Consider the following 24,068-nt stretch of genomic DNA (forward strand, 5'->3'; position numbering starts at 1 on the left):
GAAATACAGGCTGAAAGTTACGAATATAATAAAGACACCATGGTTCTTTTCATTGACTTTAAACAGGCTTTCGATCGAGTGAAAAGAAGCGAATTATTTACAGCATTGCAAGACATGAACGTTTCTCCAAATCTTATTAGAATTATAAAATTAACTCTCCAAAGAACAATGAATAAAGTCAAGATAAACAATACTATAACAGAAAGCTTTGAGGTCAAACAAGGAGTGCGGCAGGGTGATCCATTATCGTCTATAATGTTTAGCATATTACTAGAAAAGGTTATACAGGAAGCAAACATTAATAGAACAGGTCTGATCTACCACAAAAAACATCAGTGCTTGGCATTCGCAGACGATTTGGTAATCTTGGCTAGGAGCAAAATATAACTTATAGAAACAGTCATGCAACTCGAGGAGAGGGCAGCAACCAAAGGATTGTATATAAATGAAGCAAAAACAAAGTATATGGAATGGACAAATAAGCAATTCGTTCGGGGGCAATACATAACAATGACAACAGCGAAGGCAACACAGTATAAATTCGAAAAAGTTGAGAGATTTGAGTACTTAGGAACTGTCTTCACAAGAGATCCTAACTGTGAAGAAGAAGTACAAAAGAGAATTATGTCGGACAACCGCGCTATATTTGCTCTTAATGGGTTGTTAAGAAGTAAAAAATATATCACGAAGAGCAAAACTAAGAACTTACAAGACCGTAATAATGCCGATAGTAACGTATGCTTCTGAAACATGGGTTACAACAAAAAACACCAAGAGTTGATATTAGTTTGGGAGAGAAAAATACTGCGCAAAATCTTCGGTGGGAAAAACTTAAATGGACAATGGGTAAGAAGAACAAATAAGGAACTAACTGAGCTCTATCAAGATCCTAACATACTAGCAGTAATTAAGGCGCAAATACTTAGATGGTTGGGCTATGTGCAGAGGATGATTCCATCTAGAATTCCCAGAATGGTACTATCTAGTGCATTGGCAGGGAAAAGACGAAGAGGAAGACCGAGGTCACGATGGAGTAATGGAGTTAGAGAAGATATGAGAAGAATTAACGTAAGGAACTGGGAAAGAAAAGCGACTGTCAAAAGGGAGTGGAAAAGAATAGTACATCAAGCCATGGGCCTACTAGGCTCGTAGTGCTTACATATTATTATTATTAGTATTCTCAAAGTTTTTTTTAATACTGCTGTCTCAGACAGACTTTTAAGCGAATGTATCATAGAAACTGTATCTTGTAAGTTGTCTGCGATTAATATAATGTCACCTGCAAATCTCTGATGATTTATTCTTTCTCCAACTACATTGATACCCATATCTTGCCATGTAGTCATTCTTAAATATTGACTCTAGAGCCGTCGTGAACAATTTTGGTGAAATATCGTCTCCTTGTCTTACTCCATGTATTAGGTCCAGATATAATAACAGCAGAAATTCTCAAAGCCACAGAAAAAACCGGCGCAAAATTACTTCATCTACTCTGAAATCAAATATGGCGTTTAGCCCGATCAAGGAACACACAATTTTACGAAAACCTCCAAAAAAATAAAGGAAGGATGAAAATTGGGAAATAGGTAGTTGAAATTGTCTATTATTATATACGAAAAAGTTTACAAATCTACATCCCCTTCATTTTACAAAAATTGGGAAATACGGGGTGAAAAATATTTTCTCGTGAGTGAAAAAATATACGTTCAAAATAGGCCCGGAATTTAATAAAATAACTAATTCTAAACAACTTTTGTTCTATAGAGTTTTTTCACTAAGTCAATACTTTTCGAGTTATTTGCGAGTGAATATGTTCATTTTTAACAAAAAAAAAACATGTTTATGGACGATTTTTCGCAGATAACTCAAAAAGTAAGTACTCTAGCGAAAAAAATATTCTTAGTAAAAATATAGCTTATAAAAAATTTAAAAAAATTGTGTACGCGTGAGGTCTGTAGACCCAGTACAATCGCTAATACCCTAATACACTAATCGCCCAGTACAATAAATCGCTAAAAACCATATTTGGTGACCTTTGACCCCGCGTAAAATTTTTAGCACGGGTCGGATTTATGAGGACTTTTTAGATTTCATTTATGATGGTATTTTGAACAATCCTGCCAATTTTCAGCTTGATGGTAATTTTTGTAGCTCCGGATGCGTAAGTTGACCGGAGTACAAATTTCATTAAAATCGAGCTGATAGATTTTGCAGAATAATTTTGCAATCTAATTTTTCTTAAAAAAGTTCAAAGTTTTTAAAAACTTTCTGAAGAAAAACTAGACTATTTAGAAGTTTGCTAATTTTTTTACATATAAAGAGGTTCTCTACCTATCTAATACACTTTACAGAATTAAAATCGGATTATTTAAGCTGACTCAGCACTGTTTTAAAGTTATAAACAATTTTTTGGCTTATAAACAAATACAGTGAGGACGTTTGAGTTGGCATAAGTTCATTTTCTCGAGAATAGGCGTCTCTGGAGATAAATCCCGAAACAGGTCGATTTTTATTTTTAAATTCTAAATTTTTGGTATATATATCATACGAGTGACGTCATCTACGAGAGAATAGGTGCCGTGTGATAGCTCAATCGAAAGGCTATTCAATTTTGTATTCACGAATATAAATAACCAGAAGCAAAAACAGGAACGAATGGAGGAAAATTGTAGAAGATGCCAAGTCACACAACCAATTGTAAAACCAAAATGTTAATGCGGATTGATTCACCGCTACAAATGAATCAAAAGAGCCCAAAGAGTGCGGCAATCACTCCGCTATTAGTGTAGATGCCATAATGAATATAAACATTAACATAATTATTTATACAGGGTTTGAATTAAACAAAGTTTTTTGAATTAAAATACATAATTACAATATTTAGATTACATCATCACACCCAGATGGATGACGTCACTAGTATGATATTTATGCCAAAAAATTATAATTTAAAAATAAAAATCGATCTGTTTCGGGATTTATTACCAGAGTCGCCCATTCTCAAGAAAATTAATTTATTCCAACTCAAACGTCCTCACTGTATTTATTTATAAGCCAAAACATTGTTTATAACTTTAAAACAGTGATGAGGCCGCTTAAATAATCCGATTTTAATTCTGTAAAGTGTATTAGATAGGTAGAGAACCTCTTTATATGTAAAAAAAATTAGCAAACTTCTAAATGGTCTACTTTTTGCTAAGAAAGTTTTAAAAAACTTTAAAATTGGAATGCAAAATTATTATGCAAAATCTATTAGGTCGATTTTAATGAAATTTGGAGGACGGTTTAAGTATGTTGCAAGCGAAGTATGAAGGTTTTAGGTGCAACCAAAGTGGTTAAAAAACATTGAATAAAAACAGTCTTTTTTGCCCCCTTATTTTCCATTTATTGCTATTTTGCAGAAAGAGTAATAATTTAGGACATTTTAAACCAGTCCTATATTATACAAAATTAAATTATCTTTATTTTCTTTTTGTACGACTTTGTTCCAAAATGAATCGTTTTAAAGTTATAAGCAATGAAAGTAGAAAAAAATCGATATTTTTCGAAATTTTTAAATATTTAAATTTTTTTTATTAATGTTCCGGGCATATTTGAGAAGGAGATAAGTCAATTATAATTATTGAAGTTGTCACCTAACTTTATGTGCTAAAATCCGAATGCCACCTCTCACATCTACCTCAAAACAGATCCGCCCTGGTATATCTTAACATTTAGGGAAAACCCGCCAATTCCACATGTCAACCATCCATTTTGGTCCAAGGGTGTGTTTTACGGCCATCCCCTATTGGAGTCCGTTTCCGACGAAAACTCCCTAAAATTTTGAAAATTCACGTCGGTCCTCTGGGGCTTCTATTAGTATTACTTAATACCTTTCCAACACATGTCTAATTTTTACAATTGCATATACCATTCAAAGGTTACTGAGCTCAGAAATTTGACTCAATTTCTATTTAAAAAATGGAGAAAATGTTTGTGGGTGTGGGTATGTGTATAAATACACAAATAATCTTATTTTGGCAAAAATTGGACATAAAAAGTTTTTCCCTACCACTACAGATTTGATCTTGGCTAGATCAGCCACTACTTTTGTCAATACCTTTCAAATGCATGTAATCAATATGGGTTAAATCGATTAGAAGTTATCGAAAACAAAAATTTTTATCCACTAAACCATTATCACCGAAATAGTCTAAAATAGTGGTTAGGACGCTAAACATGATCGGCCAATCCGAGTTCAAACCAAAAAACGTAAAACGCGCTGCAAAAGAGTCTCAAACTGCAAATAGTCTAAGAGCTAGAACCGAAAAATCATCGTCATAAGTAATATGGAGTTTGGCACGTGATCCGTCAAAATAGCCCGGTCAAAACAGCCCCGTCAAAAAAGCCCCGTCAAAATAGCCCGAACACAAAATAGCCTCGACAAAATAGCCCGCAAACAAAATAGCCCCGACAAAATAGATCGCACACAAAATAGCCCCGGTCAAAACAGCCCCGGCTAAAATAGCCTCTTATAAACAATTACATAATTTAATAAAAATGTATACCATTTTTATTCAGTTGCAATGCGAAGGCAAAACAATCTTACTTTTCAATTAGAATACGGAGTGCAGTCCAGTCCCTTGAATCGCGATTTTCGGCTCTTATTGGAGCCTCATCGGAAAGAACGTTCTTTCCGATGAGGCTCCAATAAGAGCCGAAAATCGCGATTCAATGGACTGGACTGCACTCCGTATTCTAATTGAAAAGTAAAAGTTGTTTTGCCTTCGCATTGCAACTGAATAAAAATGGTATACATTTTTATTTTATAGTCGTATTACTCCGTAGAGTAACTAGGTGCATTTTTCCGTTGGAACTTTACCAGCTGAAGACGGGGGATGTGAATTGCATAGTGTAGAATTTCTTCCCTCTCGTCTTCACTGCAGCATCCATTTGACTTGCAAATTGTAGAAGTCTTGGAGGTGTCACCAGGAAAGTGTACCAATAAGTTTTCAATTTAAAAATCTTTTAGTAATATTTTTAATATTTTCAATATTAATAATTTACTATTAGGATTGAAAAGTACTTCGTCTTCGAATTACATAATTATTTATACAAGGTGCCCAAAAACTTTTTTTTAATTTAAATTATTTGACAAAAAGGAAGAATGTATTGAATTTATTTAATTTAAAATGCATTTTACTGTTGCCTGAAAACAGAAAAAAATGTATATATCATAAATAAACATTGATTTTCGCTTAACTTAAATGTTCAAACTTCCAAGCGGCAGGGAAGACAGGATTCAAGTTCTCTGAAAAGACCATTTTTATTTAATGTGGTTAAGATAAACATCTGAATAGAGGATAATTACCATTTCCGAAAAAATGTATTTTTAAGGAATTATTTCATGATGAATTCTGAAGGGAGCTTTTTTGACGGAGCTATTTTGTCGGGGTTATTTTGTCGGGGCTATTTTGTCGGCGGGCTATTATTCCGTGGCTATTTTGTCTGCAGGCTATTTTGTCGGAGCTTTTTTGACGGGGCTATTTTGACGGGGTATCAGTTTGGCATGTGAAATGTGTATATTGTATATTGATAATTATGACCCCTTTCAGACTGACACCTCAGTGGATACATAAGGGATGAAAGGAGAAAGTTAGTGTAGGCTTTAAAGGTTTTCACCTCCTATTTTGTTAAACCTTCATCGATTTGCATGAAAATTGGTGACTAGTTAGAGCATACCCCAAGAAATAAAAATGATTTTGTGCCAACTTGCACTTTTACCCTGGGGGTGGATACCATCCCTTCTTGGGGGTTAAAACTATTTTATTAAAAATAACCCCACAAACCGATAGAGGGACAAATTATAAGTAACATTTGTTATATCATGTTATTAAAATAAATCAATACTTTTTGAGTTATTAAAGATTAAAGATTTGTCTGTTTAAGAGCACATGCGTAAAGTTACGGATGATAAACAGAACATATTAATTAATTGTAGGTTACTAAAATATTATTTTTATATTATTTCGATATTATAAATTTAGCAAAAGTGTATTCGAATATGTCAAATGTACCCATTATTGGACACCCCCAGTTTCTGAAAATATTCAATTTATATTGATAGAAAAAATTCAATGAAATATCGAAATAATATAAAAATAATATTTTACTAACATACAATTAATTAATATGTTCTTTTTATCATCCGTAACTTCACGCATATATGCTCTTAAATAGACAAATTTTTGATCTTTAATAACTCACAAAGTATTGATTTATTTTACTTAACATTTATCCCTCTATCGATTTGTGGGGTTATTTTTAATAAAATTGTTTTCACCCGCGGGAAGGGGTGGTATTCACCACCAGGGTAAAAGTGCAAGTTGGCCCCAAATCAGTTTTATTTCTTGAGGTATCCTCTAACTAGTCACCAATTTTCATGCAAATCGATGAAGGTTTAACAAAATAGGAGGTGAAAACCTTTAATGACTGCACTAACTTTCCCCTTTCATCCCTTATTGCTACTTCCTGTATCCACTGAGGTGTCAGCCTGAAAGGGGTCATAATTGTCAATATACAATAGACACATTTCACATGCCAAACTCCATATTACTTATGACGATGATTCTTCGGCTCTAGCTCTCCGTCTAAAACTATAGCAAAGGCAATCTTTTGTGGCGCGTTTTACTTCAAATTTAGAACATATTTTTTGGAAAAATCTTTCAAAATAAAACTAGAATATTATTTTCCATCAAAATGATGGATTATTGGTAATATTCATATCAGCTCTTTTGTAGTTGGAATATTGTGTGCGTCATTCATTTTTACCGGGTTTACCGGTTTTTTATTCTTCTACGTTACTCCGTAGATATTGACATTAATAACATGAATGACAAGTTCGGCTAGCGATAACTTTTATTTTTTCTCGTCTTAATAAAAATAAGATCGCGTGATCATTCCAAAGCATAATTTATAAATTCAAGGGGCCCCCCTCTAAATTCTGTAGTTATTTCTGTGTTGTATCTCCCTAATACCGCCATCTGGTCTTCGTGCTGCTGAAAATTCCTGAAACACGGCAAGCACGGCCTTGCACGAAGTTTTCCACAAATTCAGAAAGTCCTGTTTGTTTATGAGGAAAATTGGGAAAGTTGAACCACACCACGGAGCTCTAGTAGTGTAAAAATGTGCATTAACTTCTTGGTTTTAATATATTTTATTTTTAGTTGCACTCATTGATGGAAAAAGCAGTTTTCACCATTCCGTTAATGTTTATTTTTTTATGAAAACATTCTGTACAGTTGGCAATGATGTGTACATTCAGGGAAAAAGAATTTAAAAAATATTTATTATTCATTCAACATGAAATGATAATACTTTACATAGAAAAAATAATGATTTATCGTATATAATATCACAAGAGAGAAAATTTTGCCGGCAATATTTTCGACTGGTATGAAAATTTGTTGCCTGGCAATTATCGCGAATTAAATTTTGACTTAAATCACTGATTTTGTCAAAATTTCATAAGCGAAAATTACCAAAAGGCAACGAACTTGAATGAAACCAGGAGAAAATTTTGCCGGTAAATAATTTTCTCTCGAATGATATTCGACAAGACTATTTCACGAGACAATTAATGCACAATATCAACGAAATATAATCTTTATTTATTTGTTATTACCAGACACTTTCGTGACGGATCTGTCATAATTTTGTCGCTGAGAAATCACGTCGTTAAGGAGTTTTGTCAGTAGGAAATTATCCGTTGCTATGAAGTTTTATCAGTTAAAAACAGTCTAGTGAAATAGTCGATGTAATAAACAAAACAATTTTTGACTTTAGTAACCTACAGGAGTAAACCACATTTTGAGCATGTGAAGCGAAGACGCAAATAGAAATAAACTTAAAGTTAGACAACGAGACATGAAACGTGCAATGCTGGACGTGAGTCTTCGAGATCATATAACTTCTTCTTCTTCTTCTTCTCTTCTACTTCTTCTTCTTCTTCTTCTTCTTCTTTTTGTATAGACATGACTCTGTCTGTTTGTTCAATGTGCCTCTAATAAGTTGTCGTTCCATCGTTTTCGTGGTCTTCCCACTGATCATCTTCCTATTGGGGAACCGTCTCTCGCTGTCCTGACTATCATATTTGTTGTCATTCGGCTTATGTGGTCATTCCATTCTATTCTTCTGTTTCTTACCCAGTTGTTAATGTTATACACCATGCATCTCCGTCGTATATCTGTACTTATAGCTCTGTCCCATAGAGTCTTACCATCAATTTTTCGAAGGGGTTTCATCTCCGCTGTTTCGAGCAATCTTTTTGTCCTCTCTTTGTCGAGTCGTGTTTCTGCCGCGTATGTCATTATTGGTCTGATGTCTGTTTTGTAAATTCTGCCTTTCATTTCTTTTCCGATATTTTTATTTATTTTTTATTCCGATATTTTTTATTCTGTTTCGAGCCTTCCGTAGCTAGATAGTGTGATGCCTAGGTATTTAAACTCCATCACTTGTTCTATTATCTGACCTTCCAGCTCCAATTTACATCTTATTGGATCTGCTGTTATAACCATGCATTTTGTCTTATGTGAGGAAATTAACATGTTAAATTTTCTGGCGATTATGTTGAATTGGTGCTGCATACGTTGTAAACCATCTTCACTTTGAGAAATTAGTATTGCATCGTCCGCATAGCAGATTATTTTAAGTTGTTTTTCTCGCATTTATACTTTTTTAGTTCTTACTTTTTTTATTATTTCGTCCATGATCAGGTTGAACAATAATGTACTCAAGGAATCCCCCTGTCTTATCCCATTGCCGGCTTCAATTGGGTCAGTTAATTCATCGTCCACTTTTACTTTTATTGTGTTGGTCTGGTAGATGTTTTCGATCGTTTTAATTTTTCCTAGAGGTACTTCTCTCGAGTATAACACATGGATAACGTCCTTTAATGTGACCCTGTCAAATGCTTTCTTAAGGTCTACGAAACATAAATATGCCGGTTTGTTGTATTCCAACGATTTCTCTTGAACTTGTCTCATTATAAATATAGCGTCAGTGCATGACCTTCCCGACCTTGTTGTTCTTCTGCTAATGTTATAATTTCATTCAATTTGTTTGTTATCACTTTTGTTGTTAATTTTAATGTTGTGTTTAATAAGTTAATTCCTCTGTAATTCTCCAGGTCTGATTTGTCTCCTTTTTTGAAGAGAGGTATTAGGATGCTTGATCTCCATTCTTGTGGTATTCTGTTTTGTTCTATTATTTTTTTTATTAGTTTTAATAGTTGTTTAGTTAGATCTTGTCCTCCGTACTTTAGGAGTTCGTTCGATATTCTGTCCTCTCCTGGAGATTATCTATTTTTTAATTTTCTTAATGCTTCCTTTACCTCTCCCTCCTCGATGTTTATTTCTTCGTTTGTTGTAACTTCAGGTGTTGGTGGTTCATTATCGTCGCCTTTACCAAATAGAGATCGGAAGTAGTCTGCCCATGTTTCCTTCTGAATGTGTTTCGCTTTTATTAATTCGTTCAACTCCTTTCTTTGCCCTCTGATCATTCTCCATACTTCTTTTTATGTTCCGTAGAAGTCGTGTTCCATCTGTTTTGAGAAACTCGGCCAGTTCTCCCTTTTTATTTGCCTCACTAAAGTATTCGTTTCGTTTCTGATTCGTTTGTAGTGGTTGTATGCCTGTTGTGTTTGTTTCGTTCTGTATTGTAAAAAGGCTTTCTTCTTTTCTTCACATTTTATCTTAACTTCCTCTCTAAACCACGGGATTGAGATCACATAACAAACCAACAAATCAGGCAAATATCAGGATTTCAAGACGTCATATCGAAAGAATCACGACGCTTAAGTGGAACTGGACAGCTAAAACACAAGATGGACAAGACGAATCATGGAATAAACTCTAAAAAAAGCCGAGGACGATTACCGACTAGATGCACCGACGACGTAAAAAGTGTAGTGGGAAACTGGTTATAAGAGAACAAGTGTAGAGAACTGAGGGAGGAGTATGTCCAGCAGTGGACGCGATTGGTTGATTGATGGATGATGACGATGAATACCGATATCGAGAGAGTCGAGGGATAGATGGTGTGTTCGAAGCTTAAAACATATTTCAGATTTAAAGTTTATTTATTATATTGTTAATTTCATTATATATAGTTTTATTAACAAAATTCCTTATAGTAGTACTGTGTGGGAGATATTGTTCCAAATTGAAAAAGATGATGTCGTGAATTTTAAACAATTCACCTCTAACTAAACAGTTTTTAATCTCCATATACAAATTTAAAAAAATCTAAATTTACACCCTGTATCAAATCATCAGCAGACGAATTAAGAATCGTTTCAACTGCATCTATGATGTTTAAAGCAGATGCTTCAGCATCAGCTGCTGAAATTTCCATATTATTCTTTAAAATACATCTTTTTCCACTCAGTTTTCTAATACATAGGTCCAGTAAAAGGAGATTGCTATTAAAATCATTGCTGTATTCCGAAGTATGTACACTGCTGGTAGTATTTGTTTCTATTCTGGGATAAATAAAAGAAGTAATGCATTGCAGTGCATTGTTAATTTTATAACAATAAAATAATAATTTTAATAAAATAACAATTGTCCACGTCTTTGTTGCTTATTCGAACCTGTTGGTGATTGGACATATCAGAAACAACTGAGCGCTTCTTCAGTTTAATTACTTCTATTTTTGTCAAGTTTTTTTTTGCACAAGATTTCGATTTGTTTGTATTAAACCGATCTAATGCGCCATAGAAGATAGATTTTCCAAAAACACCGTCACCGACATCTAGAAACGTCTTTTGATTTTTATTTTTTATGTCTATATCAACATTTTCTTCATTTACAAAATATTTTACCATATTCAACCTTTTACTGTCTAATGCTCGAAACATAATGTCATTAAAATCAACTGAAATGTGTTTTTTCTCCAAAAAATATCTAACGATGTCTAAATATCCTCTTCCTGTAGCACAATAGAGAACAGCTTGCATTCCAAATCCGTTATAAAAAAATCCAGCAAAGACATTAATGGACGAATCCGTGTATGAGCCAATTGAATGGTATGTGCTCAAGTTTTTAATTTGCTTTTCAATCGAACAACCATGTGAAAATTCCGCAGAAACTTTCTTTTCTTCAAAAAAAAATATTTAACCATTTCCAAGTTTCCCGAAGCAACAGCCAATGCTCAATGAAGATAAGGTATATCGGTGGGGGTTGTGAATAGTAACATTCTTCTCTTCTGTAAAATATTTAACAAGATCCAGTTTTCCCGATAGAATAGCCAAACTGAGAGGAGTCAATCTGAATATCGAAAATTTTTTATTAATTGGCACATTTTTCTCTTCGATTAGGTATTTTACTAGCTCAAGATTTCCTGATTTAGATGCTCGATGAAGTAGTGGAAGAGAGTTGTAATAAAATTGCGGCATACTATTTTTTGTACGTAGAACAACTATATCTAAAAATACAAAATATACATTTTTAAAAGTTGTATATGTGATATAAGTTTGACCACAGATTTTCAGAACATAATGAAACATGTTTAAGATTTTTAAGATTTATTTATTATATTATTAATTTCATTATATATCGTTTCATTGACAAAATTTCTTATTGTAGTATTGTCTGAGAGATATTGGTCCAAATTGAAAAAGATGAAGTCGTGAATTTCAAACAATTCTCCTCTAACTAAAGAGTTTTTAATGTCCATATACAATTTAAAAAAATCTAAATTTGAACCCTGTAACAAATCATCAGCAGACGAATTAAGAATCGTTTCAACTGCATCTATGATGTTTAAAGCACATGCTTCAGCATCAGCTGCTGAAATTTCCATATTATTTTTTAAAATACATCTTTTTCCACTCAGTTTTCTAATAACTAGGTCCAGTAAAAGGAGATTGCTATTAAAATCATTGCTGTATTCTGAAGCATGTACACTGCTGGTAGTATTTGTTTCTATTCTGGGATAAATAAAAGAAGTAATGCATTGCAGTGCATTGTTAATTTTTGTAATAAAATAACAATTGTCCACGTCTTTGTTGCTTATTCGAACCTGTTGGTGATTGGACATATCAGAAACAACTGAGCGCTTCTTCAGTTTAATTACTTCTACTTTTGTTAGTTTTTTTGCACAAGATTTCGATTTGTTTGTATTAAATCGATCTAATGCGCCATAGAAGATCGATTTTCCAAAAACGTCGACACCTACATCTAGAAACGTCTTTCCATTTTTATTTTTTATGTCTATATTAACATTCTTTTCATTTACAAAATATTTTACCATATCCAATCTTTTACCGTCTAATGCTCGAAACATTAGATCATTAATATCAACTGAAATGTGCCTTTTATCCAGAAAATATTTAACGATGTCTAAATATCCTTTTCCTGTAGCACACTTTAGAACAGCTTGCATTCCAAATCCGTTATTAAAAAATCCAGCAAAGACATTAATGGACGAATCCGTGTATGAGCTAATTGAATGGTATGTGCCCAAGTTTTTAATTTCCTTTTCAATCGAACAACCATGTGAAAATTCCGCAGAAACTTTCTTTTCTTCAAAAAAATATTTAACCATTTCCAAATTTCCCGAAGCAACAGCCAAGCTCAGTGAAGATAAGGTATATCGGTAAGGGTTGAGAATAGTAACATTCTTCTCTTCTGTAAAATATTTAACAAGATCCAGGTTTCCCGATAGAATAGCCAAACTAAGAGGCGTCAATCTGAGTAACGAAAATTCTCTATTTATTGCTACATTTTTCTCTTCGATTAAGTATTTTACTAGCTCAAGATTTCCTGATTTGGACGCTCGATGAAGGATTGGAAGAGAGTTGTAATAAAATTGCAGACTACTATTTTTTTGTACGTAGAACTTAACTATATCTAAAAATCCATAATCAGCAGCAAGTGCGAAAGCATATTCATCGAAGCCGTATCTGTTAAAACTATATTTCACCATTTCCAGATCGCCTGACAATGTTGCTGCTTTAAGAATATTCCCAGTTGCTCGAGGCGTCATATACTCAGTCTTCTTAGTTTCCAAGTACTTAACAATATTCATATGGTTGTACCATGTTGCATATGTCAGCGGTGTGTAAAATCCTCTATTTTCGGTATTTGGATTAACACCTTTATCAATTATATATTTCACCAAGTCTAAATTCCCGGATAGAGCAGCATAATGCAAAGAAGCGTCTTCGTAGGAAGTTCTATTATAAGTTACGTTATATACTGGTATAATGTAGTCGACGAAATCTACATTTCCTGACAGGCATGCCAAATGCAAAAGACATTCACCGTATATATTTTTTTGGTTAATGTTTGTTCCTTCTCTATCAAAAAAGTATTTAACAACATCAAAATATCCCTTATTAGCAGCTACCATCATTGGCGACTCCTCGTTTGCATTTAGTATATTTATACCGGCCCACCTTTTCTCTACTAAATATCTAATAACATCCATATATCCTTTTTCCGATGCCAGATGTAAAGAAGACGAACGTTTGGTTTCATCGCCACTCACAATGTCAACAATATCTGGAAATTCTTCTAATATGATGTCCAATATAGGAATTTTTCCATTCCAAGCAGCTACGTGAATGGGTAAGAATCCTGAATTGTCATACTGTCTAAAATTGGCACAATTCTTAAATAAGATTCTAGTAATGTTAACATGGCCATATTGGGCTGCTAAGTGCAAGATGGATGAACCATTTGTTTTAGAATTAATATCTGCACCGTTATCGATCAGAATATTGAAAGCATTTTCAATATTATGTATCGCAGTTAACTGCATAGCTGTTAGATGATTTTGAGTCCTGTCTTCCAACATTGCCCCTTTCTTGATTAATGTTCCAACAATCTCATGTTCGTTACGTATGGCTCCCAGGTGAAGAGCTGTAACACCTGTGCTTGATTTTATATTGACATCGGTTTTCTCATTTTTTAAAAGTTCTAGAACTACATCATTGCTTTTAGATGAAATTGCCAAATGTAGCGCAGTTAAGTTATCGATAGTTTTTGCATTAACATTTACGTTTTTATGTTTTAACAAAACTTGAACAGTTCTTAAATTTCCCAAAGATGAAGCGAAATGTAGAGGTGTAAAATTTCCCTCAGTCTCACAGTTTACTTGAATGTTGGAATTGTTAATTAACATATCTGTCACATCGTCATAGTCGTTAATAGCTGCCAAATGTAGAGCTGTTAAATTGGCTTTCGATTTACGATTAACCATTGTTTCATTACAAGACATCAAAGATTTTAGCACAAGTGGACCACCAAATACTGCACTATGAAGAGGGGTAAATCCCTCTTGATCCTCTACATTAATAATTGTTTCCTCAGACTTTAACAAGACCTTAAGAGTTTTGTCATCTCCATTATAAGCAGCTATATGTAAAGGTGTCAATTTTTTAAGTTTTGTTTTTACGTTAACGCTAGCATTAGCAGCTATTAAGAATTGGACCAAATTGTGGTACCCAGCTTCGGCAGCTATATAAATGGGCGTATAACCATAATCATCTTGACTATTAATGCTCACATTTTGATGATTTAGTAAAAATTTAATGACATCAATATTACCAACTTGAGCTGCTGCATGAATCGGTTGTCTATTATCTTCAAAGGTTTCATTTAGAACACCTCCATTCTTCATCAGAAGTTTAATTCTGTCTATAGCTAGTTCTTCATTTGAATCCATAGCTGCATTATAAATGTCCCTGTTAATGTCTCTAAACGTCGTCTCATACTTTTGAGTAATTTTTCCTACAAACACAGGAATTTCATTATTAAATTTTCTAAAAATGAGTCGAGTTCTTCTTTTAAAATCCACTGGAATGTTAAGAAGTGGACAAGCCTTATCTTGAATGGTTACCGGTTCAGACCATTCACTTATTTTGGTGTAGGTATTATTGTGCTCAAACTGTAATGCATAACTGACTGTATTATTGGAAATCCATCTATTTAGAGGTGCTTGTATTTTAGAGTTTTCAAAATTTGGACTTGATAACAGCTTATTTGGTTGATAAACATCGATGGGCAATATGAGGTTTCTGACATTATCTGATATTGCATCTAAATAGTGTATGCGTTGCTCTAAAGTATTGAATACATCATTAACCTGATTCCGGACAAATCTTAACTCAGAAACTTGCTTCAGAATATCTTTAACTTTATCAATTAATTGTACTTTACCTGTTGTACTTATAAGTCTTTGTTTAATGTGGTGGAAAGATGACTGTAACCGGTCAAAAGACTCATTATACTTATAGATATTGCCCTTTTTGTAATAATAATCTATGAGATAACAATATTGCTTTAGATTAAAACATAACACTGAAACGTACGTTTGGACACCATAGTACAAAATATTCAATGCAGAAAATGCGCTGTCATCGTTTTGGTGTTTTGGAATTGCCAGCTTTTCATTAATAATATGATTTAGGTTACTATCTAAAATTCCTTTCGTATCCACTGCTTTGTTTAACTGTTTTAAAATTCCATCATTTCCATCTAACTTCATCACTCGTTCTTCAGGGGATAATGGGATCAGCATCTCAGTGTTCCTGTTAAAGTCATCAATGAAGTTTACCAAATTCGAGATTTTGTCTTCTGTTTTTAATTCCTCTAGGCTATTAAGAACTTTCTCGAACCCTTGTAGCATTTCCCATCTCATCTTTTCCAGAACTGAAAGAGTCTTAGTAACAACGTTGTGAATGGCCACTGTCACGGCAAAATTTCTGTCAACTTTTTTGCCCACGTTTTCAATAGCCTCGTAATTTTTTTCTACAGCAGTAAGAATTTCTTCCATTTTTTCCATGTGTTCATCTGGGATTATACCTATCAGTTGGAATATGTCGTATACATCATCAATTGCTCCTAAAATGTCTATTGAATTTTTTAAGAATTTAGGAACAATAGTCATTGCTTTTGTCCCCATTTTTTAACTCACCTCTTACTCGAATGTTATTAAAATGGTTAGGTTATTGGTTGTGCACCTACAAAAAATAAATCGTATTACTATCATGTGTAAAGTAAGTAATGACTAAAGTACGGATTATAGGTACTAGTGATTGCAATTGCTGGATCCAGTATCAGGTGGAACAGTTTGCTCAGTAGGCTGGAACGTTTCTACAGCCTAAAAGTTTGCATCGATAAAGCGTTGATAGACATTGATTCTGCGATAAAATTCTTTGCTAGCAAGTGGCCCTGCTGGCGTTTGGTCCATAATCAATGACTTGATCGCCACTCTTCAACCCTTGAAACAGGCTGTAGAAGCTTTTTGCAGAAGAGAGCCCACTTTAATAAGGGCAGACATCTCCATGAAAATTGTCTTAGACAAACTAAATAGCCAGAACTTTAGCCTTAGTGCCGAGTTATCGGAAGCACTACGCAACAGAATCGCCGAACGGCGCCTCTCAGAAATTACAGGTATATTAATGTTCTTACAAAATCAAAATAAGTTTGACGAAGACCTAAACAATCCTGGTAATTCCTCATGCCGAAAAATAATGCAATGTGACGAGAGATGAAAAATTTGTTGAGTCCTATAAATAAACAAGTTATTGTGGAACCCGTGCAAAAGGACATAAGGGTGATTCGCCAAAATAGACGGCAATTTCGAGGTAGAGAAATTTAATTTAAAACATGGTTTAGAATTAGTTCATTTTTAAATATTTTTTATAAAATGAGCTATTCAACTTTCCTATGATACCAGCAGAGATCATTCTTAAATATTTTCCGAAAAACGGAAATGTGACTTCGGAGTTGACTAAGTGTCCACGGTGTTGACGTAATTCTCTTTTAATTGAAATTTATGATCGTAACAATTAAATAAAAATTGGTATGTAATAAAACTATACAAAACACTTTCATTTTGATATGAACTACTACAGAAAAACATGAAAAATAGGTAAAATATCAATTGCGTCGGAGTTGATTTAGACCAGCCTTCGTGTTAACAAAACTTTCCAATGTGTAGCCGTTTATTCTCCATTAAACTTTAAAAATCTAATCTGCTTTTGAACACAATCTTGGCATTTCCTTTCTATACATTCTTCTGTCTTTTCTGCGCAACATAATGATTTGTTATCCGCTTCCACATATGAGCTACATGTTTTCACATAATGTGCATACATAGACAGATGTCTCTTTTATCAATATTAGAGAAGACTACCCAAAATGGTATATTCTTACAGAAATAAGCATAGCTGCATAAAATATTACTTTCTTTCATAAAATCTTTATTTAACGATTTTGGGGGTTTTCGCCTTCATTTTTCTGTCGTACTCCAGTGTATACGAGCCATTTTCTATAAAAAGAAGATAATATTACCAAACCGACCGAAACATCTTGAGAGCTTACCCAGTAACCCTTTTCCTATATCAGACTAAATTTAAATTGTATTTTTTTAGTTTAACCCGGGGGTAGTCGCGCTCACTTCTGTAACGTCGATAGTCGCGTGTGAGATTCTATCTCAAAATACGAATTTAAAACAAATTTTTATTTTGTACTATTTTTATCTACTTTTTATATTGAAAATATATATTTCTAACAATTTTATTAAAAAAACCTGTGTTAACGGCCACCTGTCAACATCGGCCACCTGTCCTAAGGGCCAGTTTAAAAATTTTCCAAACCAATTATATGTAGACTACAAAAACTGGCTATATCGGCCAATAGTTCTTTCATTTTTAGTGGCCGTTACTGACAAATTTTACTGTACAGTAAAACCTGTGTTAACGGCCACCTGCCAACATCGGCCACCTGTCCTAGCGTCCAGTTTAAAAATTTCCCAATTATATGTAGACTACAAAAACTGGCAATAGCGGCCAACTTTCTATATCGGCCAATAGTTCTTTCATTTTTAGTGGCCGTTACTGACAGGTTTTACTGTATTACGAAAAAGGATGAAATGTGAGATTCTATATAACGGCGCGACTACTCGCGGGTTAAAGCTAATTTGCTCTCCCCAAAGCCATAAATTCCACAAAAAGAAGAAGAAGAAAAAAACAATTCCTACGCATTACTACACCCTTCCTCGAGGCACTTACGAAATTTTTTCAAAATTGCAAAATTTTTCATCAAGTTATCGCGAAAATAGATAAAAATTGAGATTATATCTCACCGCGCGACTACTCGCGGGTTAAGAAGGACCACTCACACACTTTCAACAACTCCGAGGCACGACTGGGCTTCGGAGTTGATGGCTTCGGTGTTGATGATTTCATACATTTTTAAATCTTCTTTCTACAAATATTAAAAATAATTCTGCTTTATTCATAGGGTGTCAAAAAACTTTATAGCGCATACTTAAAAGAAAAACATATTAAAAAAATTAGCAAAATTAAGTTTTTACGAAGGCTTCAGTGTTGACTGTATAAAAACATACGCTTAGCTTAAGACAACTTGAAAAATTTTCTATCGCTTAACGATATCATGTTCGTCCACTTTCTTCCACAATTTGGGTTAGACTGAAGCGTTCCTCTCTTGTCAAGCTGCCTGCCATACAGTATAGTGCAGTTTGGCCTAAATTTTCATATATTTTCATGAAGCCTCGGTGTTGATGCAGAAAGTTGATTACAGTTTTTAGTAGTAGATTTTTATGATTTAATTTTAAAAATGAAAGTTATTAATTTGACAGTTTTAAATTACATTGGGTTTTTAATTAATTATTGATAAACTAATCTGCACTTTTGTAACTTTTCAGTGTGTAATACTATAAAACAGATCAAAAAACAAGGTGGGTTACAGCCTCGGAGTTGATATTTTGACATTAAAATTGCATAAAATGCTTGTAAAAATACTTTATTTTAAATTAATGTTAAGTGGCGTAATTCATCTATTGTATAACTTAACTTTGGCAACGTAATTTGAAACGCAGTATGTAAAGGACTTAAGAAAAAAGCGAGTTACACAATATGCCGCTTATTTTGGCGAACCACCCATAATGGAAGTAGAAGACGGGCCAGCTAATTCGGAGCCCTTGAATTTTACTTTAGAACAAGAACTTGAGATTGATCTGAAACGAGAGAGAGAGAGAAAATTTTTATAAAAAAAAACTGGTTCTCAAAAAGATTACGAAAAGATTTTAAAAAAGGAATGACCGTTTATGAGACCGAAGGAGAGAAAAGCGATCATTTGTCCATGGTTTATGCCTATTTAATGACCTTAAAATCGACCAGCGTAGAGGCCGAAAGGGCTTTCTCTGTAGCCTATACGTGCAGCTCTGTGAGAAGTACGTTTATTTGATAAGACTATCGTCTTATCGCCCAAAATCGTGTTTTTATTTCGATTCCACATTTTGCTGGATCCGCGCTGGATGCAGCTGGATTCAGGCTAATCTTGCAAAAATCCAGCTGGACTGAAAACGCTGCTGGATTGCAATCCCTAATAGGCACAATGCCTTTTTTTTGCATATTCTAGGTGTTTTTTTTTTAAATTGTATGGTACTACCTATGCTATTATTCATACTACTATTTCCAAATCTTTTTATAATAAAATTTTGGGCCAATAATAAAACATCAGTGGTTTTTTGTAGAATAGATTTCTAGGGAAATGTACCTGATCGATTTTCCGATCATTTTCTCGCAGGCAATAGTTAAAAAGTTATAAGCAAAAAATCGACATGTTTTTGCATAATAATTTTTCATTTCTTCTTTTTTCAAAAAATACTCGCATAATTACTGTAAGTTCATTATTTATATGGTTGCAAACAAATTTAATTTTTAGTTTAGTAAAAACAAATAAAATGTCTTTTAAACTATTTGATCGATCGCTTTGAAATTGTGAGCATATTTTAAACACCACAAGACCCTTTGTTTCAAATGCTTTAGTATTAGACGAAAAAAATAAATAAATAAATTAAAATTAATAAATTAGATACATATAAAATTGTAGTTTCGCATTGAATGGACCGTGATAGTCGTGACGTCAAATCAATGTTGGCTACTCTGGAATAATTGCCAAACAAATTAAAAATTCACACGTGGTGTTTGTTTTCGTTTATAAAACTGGAATATATTTTTGTAGGATGTTTAATTTTTACAAAATGGTAATGTGTTGGGTACCCGTGATTGTAATCAATGCTCATAGTATATTTCCCACCATATTTCCAAATAGGACTGGTCAAGAACCTGAAGAAACGCAGTAAGTACTATGTAGTGTGTAAATCCTTAATTTTGTGTAAGGACATTTATAAAATTAAAAGCAATGATGATTGATATGACTAACAAGGATTGTGTCTTTAGAAAAAAATGTGCAGATAATTGTTAAAACAAAATAAAATTAAAAATGATTACACAAATCACGTGTATAATCAATTGACAGACGTCAAACTTTTGCTTGTTTGGAAACCTTTTTGACGTTTTGACGTCACACTATCAAGGTCAATTAATAAAGATTCAACCCTCGGCCTATGGTTATTTGTCAAAAAGTTGACGTTTTTCTAGTTGTTTTTACGTCAACGTCAACTTTTCTGACAAATAACCGTAGGCGGACGTTTGAATCTCTATTAATTAAGCGCAAAACTTCAATTTTCCATTTATCAACCCAAAATCAACTTCAACCCAAACAAAATTAGTATGATTAAATAGGTGTTTTCAATAGCTTTCAAACGAGATATTACTTGCCATAAGGTCCCATTTAAAATTACCGGTCAAAGTGGCTCTGTAACGTCAACGTCATCTGTCACTATTACGTCACATTGTGGCCTAGGCTAAACTAGTTTATCCTACCGCGTTTAGGACAAGCTAGTTTGGAATAGGCCAAACTTGTTTATCCTATCACGTTCAGGCCTAGGCCAAACTAGTTTAACCTAACGCGTTTGGGACAAACTAGTTTGGCCTAGGCCAAACTAGTTTATCCTGAAATCGGGTTTGGCCGGTAACATATACAGCGTGTGGCATTAGTGTGACAAAGTCAAATTACTCGTTTGTCGTAAGAGATACGAAAAAAAGTTATTTAAGTAAAGGTTGGGGAACAGACAGAACCATAACATAAAATATTTTCAAATATACAGGGTCACCCGTATTGACAGGGTGGCACAAACTTATGTTTTTTAAATGGAACACCCTGTATATTTTTACATTCTTGGATTCTCATCCATGTCTTCTTTCTCAAAATATAGGGTTTTGTAATATTATACGAGGTAGTTTAAAAGATAATTACGTTTTATTGTTAATTTCGTAGCAACATTCACACCCTGTAGAATTGTAGTGATTTGACATCAAAGTTTCTATTTATGGTCAGACGATTTTTAATATAGTCTACTATTGTTAAACATTAATAATATAGCGAAAAGCTTAATATTAATATACAGGGTTGGTCAAAACTCGGAGTGAGTATTTTCTGAGTTTTCTTAAATAGAACACCTGTATTTTAGTATGCTAATAAAATGATATTTTGTGGTACTTTTTTTATTTTTTAAGCATTCCCTATACCTAAGTGCTTTAATTTTTTAGTTATTCGTGATTTTTTAATTAAAACAATAATTGTAACAAAAATTACGTGAAATTTTATTAGATGGCTGTGCAAATATTCAATCAAAAATAGTTTTTCAATAAAAGTAGATATTAATCTAGACTGATCCTTAATGTATTAATATTGGATGAAATATCCAAATACTTACCTAGTTAAGTTTGTTGGTGCGTAAAATATTAATTAACACATACTAGAGTCTACCTAGTTGGCTATGACAATAAATTTGCTAAAACATTTGACATTATACTAATTTTAGAGTTCCAAATGCTTTGTTACCATTACTAATATGAATTTTTCTAATGAGTAACTGATGAGTAACTGATCAATTTTGTTTTTGTGCTAGGGGAGTATAACAAAAATGTGCTACTAGCCATAATAATTTTTCATCAGCAATTCCCCGATAGACGAAAACCAAGTAGAGAAACTTTTGGAAGTACACTAAAACGATTTGAACAGTCTAGGTCTAGATAGTTAGATTATAAGAACGTTCTTCCTAATATGCAGATCCTCAGTTACACTAAGGATTACATTTAATTAATTTTATTAATTTACAATAGTTTTTATTCGATCAGGTTTCTCGTAATTTAAGTATCCAGTCCGTTGAATCCGTTTTAGTATACTTTCAAAAATTTCTCTTCTTGGTTTTCGTTTATCAGGGAATTGCTGATGAAAAATTCTTATTGCTAGTAGTCCATTTTTGTTATACTCTCCTACCACAAAACCATTTTAATCAGTTACTCATCAGTTACTTATTAAAATAATTAATATTAGTAATGGTAACAAAGCAACTGGAGCTATAAAAATAGTATAATGTCATATGTTTTATCAAATTTATCGTCATAGCCAACTAGGTAGAATCTTGTATGCTTTTATTCATATTTTACGAACCAACAATCTTAACTACGTAGGTATTTGGATATTTCATCCAATATTAATAAATTAAGAATCAGTCTAGATTAATATCTACTTTTTTTTGAAAAATTATTTTTGATTGAATATTTGCACAGCCACCTAATAAAATTTCACGTAATTTTTGTAGCAATTAATGTTTGGATTAAAGAATCACGAATAACTCAAAAATTAAAGCACTTAGGTATAGGGAATGCTTAAGAAATAAGAAAGTACCATAAAATATCATTTCATTAGAATACTAAAACACAGGGTGTTTTATTTAAGAAAACTCAGAAAATACTCATTTCGAGTTTTGACCAACCCTGTATATTAAAATTAAACTTTTCGCTATATTATTAATGTTTAACAATAGTAGACTATATTAAAAATTGTTTGACCATAAATAGAAACTTTAATGTCAAATCACTACAATTCTACAGGGTATGTGAATGTTGCTAAGAAATTAACAATAAAACGTAATTATCTTTTAATCTACCACGTATAATATTACAAAACCCTACATTTTGTTGTTTTGACAAAGTTGACGTTGTTTTTGACAAAGAAGAAATCGAGGAGAATCCAAAAATATAAAAATATACAGGGTGTTCCATTTAAAAAAACATAACTTTGTGTCACCCTGTCAATACGGGTGACCCTGTATATCTGAAAATATTTTTAAATTACGGTTCTATCCGTGCCCCAACTTTCACCTAAATAACTTTTTTTTGTATCTCTTACGACAAACGAGTAATTGGACTTTGTCACCCTAATGCCCCACCCTGTATTATACCATTTAAAATATCTGTTGTTTGCCTAACCGGGTTATGGTCACGAGAAAAATCTTATTTCCTTATTTGAGAGTGTATCTAATATGTAGAAATGTAATATTTTGTAATATTGTGGTCATGTCAATGACTTCAGCAATCTACAAATTGATTAAAAAATATAAATTGATTTTTCCCCTAAAACATTGAAAGATATCTTACTTGTGTTTAATATTTGTTGATAACCCAATAGTTTTGGCTGACTCCTTCTTTGTTCTGTAAAATATAAATATGAGCTATACCTTTCACTTTTGGAAAAAAAATTTTCTGAAGATCTGTTCTTTCTAAACGTAAATGATTTCAATCTAAAACTGTATTATTTTTGTTATATTATGTAGGTACACTCATATAACATGTATTTAAAAATATTTATATTTTGTCCATTAAACATTCAAAATGTCTTGTGAGACTTCGTCTTTCATTGTTTCAATAAATGTTATCTACAAGCTGGTCAATTGGTATGAAATGTTATGACCTTTGTTATTATAAATACGATAGTAAAGGTATCCACACACGTAGGGAATAAACGCAAAAAATGAACCTGTGGCACGCTTAAAGTTTTTTGTACCAATCAATTACCATAGGTGTATTGCGAATTTAAAAAAAATACTTCTTCTTTTTTTTTCTTTCTTGACTCTATAACTCTAAGTGTATTGGCTCATCGGTCGCAGATCAAAACTCTCAATAAACAATAAAATATTATTATACAAAACAATCTTAAAACCTGTGTGGACCTACGGCCACGGCATCCAGTTATGGTGAACTGCTAGCAACTCCAACATATCCATTTTGCAGAGGTTCCAAAATAAAGTACAGTGGAACGCCGATAAGTCGGCCTCCGATAACCCGGAAGTCCGAATAACTC

General features: G+C 33.0%; 1 protein-coding gene across 1 annotated transcript; it reads right to left on the minus strand.

The window, feature by feature from the left end:
* Positions 1-10,098: 10,098 nt before the first annotated feature.
* On the minus strand, positions 10,099-23,640 carry LOC114329004 (delta-latroinsectotoxin-Lt1a-like). Its single transcript, XM_028278015.2, has 2 exons — positions 23,366-23,640; positions 10,099-16,006 (listed from the first exon to the last, which is right to left on the minus strand). Exon 2 carries the CDS (start codon positions 15,946-15,948, stop codon positions 11,557-11,559), a length of 4,392 nt encoding a protein of 1,463 aa, XP_028133816.2. The 5' UTR covers positions 15,949-16,006; positions 23,366-23,640; the 3' UTR covers positions 10,099-11,556.
* Positions 23,641-24,068: the final 428 nt, after the last annotated feature.

This window comes from Diabrotica virgifera, chromosome 9 (genome assembly GCF_917563875.1).
Source record: "Diabrotica virgifera virgifera chromosome 9, PGI_DIABVI_V3a".
Taxonomy (NCBI): domain Eukaryota; kingdom Metazoa; phylum Arthropoda; class Insecta; order Coleoptera; family Chrysomelidae; genus Diabrotica; species Diabrotica virgifera.

Coding starts and splice junctions, on each gene's coding strand:
- LOC114329004 (XM_028278015.2), bottom strand. CDS start 15,948: ATGGGGACAAAAGCAATGACTATTGTTCCTAAATTCTTAAAAAATTCA.